The 4,852-nt window shown below is 55.7% G+C and overlaps 1 protein-coding gene across 1 annotated transcript in view; it reads left to right on the forward strand.

Moving 5' to 3' along the window:
* The window catches only part of MEGF11 (multiple EGF-like-domains 11), a 259,471-nt gene that overhangs the window by 241,810 nt on the left and 12,809 nt on the right, over positions 1–4,852 (forward strand). The window contains exon 19 of the mRNA XM_010834543.1: positions 1,015–1,251. Within this exon, the coding sequence (XP_010832845.1) occupies positions 1,015–1,251 (237 nt within the window). The remainder of the gene's footprint in view (positions 1–1,014; positions 1,252–4,852) is intronic.

A 4,852-nucleotide genomic window follows, 5' to 3' on the forward strand; every position in this document is an offset into this window, starting at 1 on the left:
GATTCTGGTCCTGCCATGACCCACCAGGAGTGCCTGGGCAGGTCACTTCCTTTTGCTGGGGGGTCTGTTATCCCCACGCAAAGTGGAAAGACACAGGGTTATGCTGAGACCCAAGGAGCCCAAAAGGGCTCATCCTCGGCTCCAGGTCTATGGTCAGACAAGACCGCAGAGTGTAGTTCTAACGACCAAGTTGAGATTATGTGAGTAAAGGACTCAGTATGGTGCCTAGCTTGTGAGTGAGCACTGGATGAATGGTTTCTGCTGTTGGTTCGAGGACACAGGGACGAGAAGTGGCACACAAGCATCCACAGTACAGGAAAGGGGCAAAAGACATTTACGCTGCACTCTGATGGGGGATGGGGGCCAGCCCGCACACGTATCTCTGAGAGGGGTGATACTTTAGGAGCAGCAATCCTGAGCACACTGGTTCAGCACTCACAGCTTTCATTGCCAGTCTGTGATCAGTGCTCACAGTGGGATTACTGTCCCCGTGTTACAAATGGGCAGACCGAGGACTCAGAGTCACACAGCTGGTAAACAGGGAGAGGGGCTGAATCCAGCTTTTCCTGACTCCTGAGAAACCCAACTCTACCAGTTACTGGCTGTGTGATCTCGAGTAAGTTACCTAACCTTTCAGTGACTCAGTTTCCTCATTTGTGAAAGGGGAATAGTCTTTATTTCTTATAGGACTTATAAACATCCCTTTGAGGGATACTAGGAAGACCAAATGGGTTATTATCTGTAACTCAGTTTTAGAACAAAGTAAAATACTCACTAAACACCTGTGATTTGTTTCCCATCTATAATCACATTTGCTCCTTGTCATGACCCTGGGTGGGACTCCACTTGGGTAGACAGCTGAACACAACGCCAAACTCATGATGCTGAAGGGATTGAGGAATAGGGCCAAGACCTGAACCAGGGTCTCCCGACATTTGAGGAGCCTAGCCCCAGGCTGAGGTGGCCTGAGAGGAAGCAGGCCTGCCTCCGGCTCAGCTCCACCTCTGTCCGCAGCTGCCCTCATGATGGAGGAGCTGAACCCCTACACCAAGATCAGCCCAGCGCTGGGTGCAGAGCGGCACTCAGTGGGTGCCGTCACGGGGATCGTCCTCCTGTTGTTCCTCATCGTGGTGCTGCTGGGACTGTTTGCCTGGCGCCGGCGGCGGCAAAAAGAGAAGGGCCGGGACCTGGCTCCCCGCGTCTCCTACACGCCCGCCATGAGGATGACCAGCACTGACTACTCCCTCTCAGGTCAGACTATGCCCCCAGCACCTCCCGCTGCCACCCCCGCAACATACACACAACCTAGCAGGAACCACGCGATATTCTTGGGGACCCCGGGTTTATTGCTGCAGGTGGGTGGTGGTGCCTGCAGGGCTGGCTGCTCAGACTCCCCTAGAAAGAGAGTGTGGCGGCGAGCAGCAGGAGCTAACTTGGAAAGGTAGACAGGGCTCCCAGGGAGTGCCACTTCCTTGGAGCCCACTCTCAACATCTATGGTTAGCAGCCTTCTTTCATTTCTCCAGAGAACACCCACACAAAGCAGTAACTTTCCTAAATGCTGCAGGGGACCCTCTCCCCAGCCTGATGTCTGCATCACCTCAGGAAACCAGCCTTGGGGCCCACCGTCCAAGCCCTGTCTCATTTTTGCTTCCTTGGAGAAGAAGGCCTCAGAGCACCCCTCCCTCCCAGTTCCCAGAGTTAGGAGGGCCTGATCTGTGCAGTGAGACGGGACAGTGCTGAAAGCGTGGGCAATGTCCCTCGAGCCAGGTCTGCGGGAACCCAGCCTGTTCACAAATCCTGTACCAATGCCAGCAGGCATTCGATCTGGGAGTCCAAGAGGTGGGGATGGGGCTCTTGGGCCAACCCTTCCTCTCCCCTAACCCTAGACTGCTGCCTTAGAAATAGAAACAGCTTTTTGCTTCATATTTCATTAAACTGAAGAGGTAAAAATGCCCTAACTTTGCCCCCAGCCCTGAGTCACAGGAGGGTAGGCCTGTCGGAGGTGGGCACAGGATGCCAGCTCTCCACAGCTGGCTCCACGGCTCATGGCTGCCTTAGAAAGCCCAGAGATCACGTCAGCCTGCTGACACGCCATTCCTGCTAAGTGCGGCCTACCATTTGCCCAGCTCTGTGCTACGCACGGCACATCCCAGGCCCGGGCACAGACCCTGCCTGAGAGAGCTGCTGGCCTGCGTGCCGCCCTGGGTTTCAGCCAAAGCTGAGATCCTCTGATGAAGTCCCAAAGCTTATGTATTTGGGGATTTTCTTCTCTGACCATAATAAGCAAGATTGGCTGGGTTTTCCCAGACCATCCCACTGGAATTCCCCAGCCCAGTGTGGAGGTCCTGGAATCTGCAGGAGGGCAAGGCCAGGAGTGGGGTTCTCTTTACAGCCTCACTCCTGGGATCTGACCCCAGAGGAGGCAGGGGAGGGTCAGCTCAGCCCTACACAGTGACTCAAGGATACTGAGGCTGTCAAACTAACACTTCTCATGCTGGTACCACCGCCCACACTGGCATGTTGCAAGCAGGGCCAACACAAGCAAAGGGGCAAGTCAGGCTCTACAGGCTGCCAAGGGGAACAGTAGATGCCAGGAAGCTCGGGGGATGGGGGACTTGGCTGCCTGACTTTGCAGAGCGCTCTCAAGGTGGCCACACCAAGCATTAGCTTAGGGGTGTCTCGTGCCAGGGGCAGGGGTATGATGGTATGTGGCACCTTGTTCTCTTCCCAGATTTGTCTCAAAGTAGCAGCCACGCCCAGTGCTTTTCCAATTCGAGCTACCACGCACTGGCGTGCGGGGGGCCTGCCACCAGCCAGGCCAGCACTCTGGACAGGAACAGCCCCACCAAGGTACCGGGCCCCTGACTCTCCCCAGTCCCCATCCACTGTCTTCCCACTGAGCCCTCCCCTCTGCCCGGGGAAGAAACTGCACCACCACTACCCTACCTAGGGTCTGCACGGAACCAACTGCCAATACAATAAACAGAGCCCTGTGAGCCCACGTGTACACTCTATGTAAAGCGTGTAGGAGGAAGCCAGCAGGCTCTATGGAGCCAACACGGGCCATGCAACCAGCACACATCACATGTAACCAACCACAGCACCACTCAGTGAAGCACACACCCCACACCCTGTGTGCCAAGGCATGTGATCATCATGTAATCACACACAGCCTTGTCACACACAACCACGTGACTACTTTTGCCTCATGTTAACACATATAATGAAAACACCCCACCACTCATCACTGCAGTATGCTACCAACACCACGTGTGCCACAAGCGCACAGAGTACTACCAGTACTCAGGTGCCACCTGATATCCTTGTATCTGGACACACTACATGTTATCAGTACACACCCACAACATACGTTGCTATCAGAACCACCACACGGGACACAGAAACATCAGCCACAGCCAGCGTGCCCGCTGACAGAGTCGGGCAGGACTTCAGGGTCAGGTGTGTACCACCCTGGACAGGGCCCTCCCTCACCGCTTCCAACACAGCGCTGGCTGATGGCAAGACGTCCTTTTACGTAAGTCATAGGCCCTCAGGCAGGGACGTCTCAGCACACACATGTGCTAACCCCTGCTCCCAGTATGCCAGGACCTATAATGGGCAGAGAGGTTCAGAAATGCGAAACAGCCCCCAGAGACCACAAGGTCACGCTGCACGCATGCAGACATACACAGCATGGATCACGGGGAGGTTGGGGGCGGGGGGACTGGTACAGTCCCAGGATTCCTGGCGTCTGGTACCTCTGTACCCACCTCTGGGTCAGAAACATGTACAGGAGCACAGTTTTCATCCTCCAGGCCTTAGAGCTGTAGGGATCATTTCTCCCCCTCTGCCCCACAGAAAACATCCACAGACCACAGATCTGGTAGGAATGCATCCTGAACCCCCGCAGCAACAACAGCACAGACCCCGTACAGCCCCAAGAGCTATTACTGTCAAGCCAGCACCCAAAGGTCACTCTTCAGGGCTCTCAACTTCAGTTCTCCTATGGAATGGGAGTGCTGCATGCAAGGGACCTTGAGGTCCACGTGCAAAGCCTGTGACCATCAGCTCCAACCCAGCTTCACAGCTTTAGGCCTATCTGAGGAGCCAAGGGAAAGGAATCCAGAAGTTTCCCAGTAGGAGGCCCTTGATTAACAAGAGCCACATTATCAAGGCTACAGTAGACGCAAGGCAAAGGATGCCAGGGATGAGAGGCCAAGTCCCTGTGTCCCTGTCATTCCTGGTCTCATTCTAACAGCGAAGTACCAGTCACCCTCTTTCACTAAGTCAGGGGGTAGAGTTACTGCAGTGCAGCCCACTTGGTGATCCTCTGGCTCACTTCACCCTAGGGCCCCAAAGTGGTTCTGTGTAGTCAAGAACCCTCAGCCTAGCAGATGTGTAGCAGGGGCAAGCAGCTGTGATGACGTGGAAAGGACATGGGTCCAGGAGCTGAGACCTGAGGTGTAGACCCAGCTCTTCTGTGTGTGACCATGCATAGGGCCCACGAGCAGGACTCAGGTCCCCATCCGTGAAATGAGAACAACGATCCTTGCCTCCTATGAAGGGCAGGTGTGAGTGCAGGAAGAGGAGTACCATAGGGACACCCTATCCCGACGCCTTCCCCTGCTCACATGAAAGGGAGACGCTCTCAGCCTGGATCAGGCGGCAGAGGGGACGCTGATGCTGGAGGCAGCCTCAGCGCCGCCCCCTCTGCTAGAGGGCCATGCTGCAGCCGAGACACTGCCAACACTGCCTCCCACAGCTCAGCCCCACCCAGCTGACCTGCCTCCCCCGCCAGGGCCAGCTTGGCTCAGGTCAGTTCTCGGCTCCCCTTTGTCCCGGGGCCTGGAA

Source organism: Bison bison, unplaced genomic scaffold (genome assembly GCF_000754665.1).
Source record: "Bison bison bison isolate TAMUID 2011002044 unplaced genomic scaffold, Bison_UMD1.0 scf7180017864034, whole genome shotgun sequence".
Lineage (NCBI taxonomy): Eukaryota > Metazoa > Chordata > Mammalia > Artiodactyla > Bovidae > Bison > Bison bison.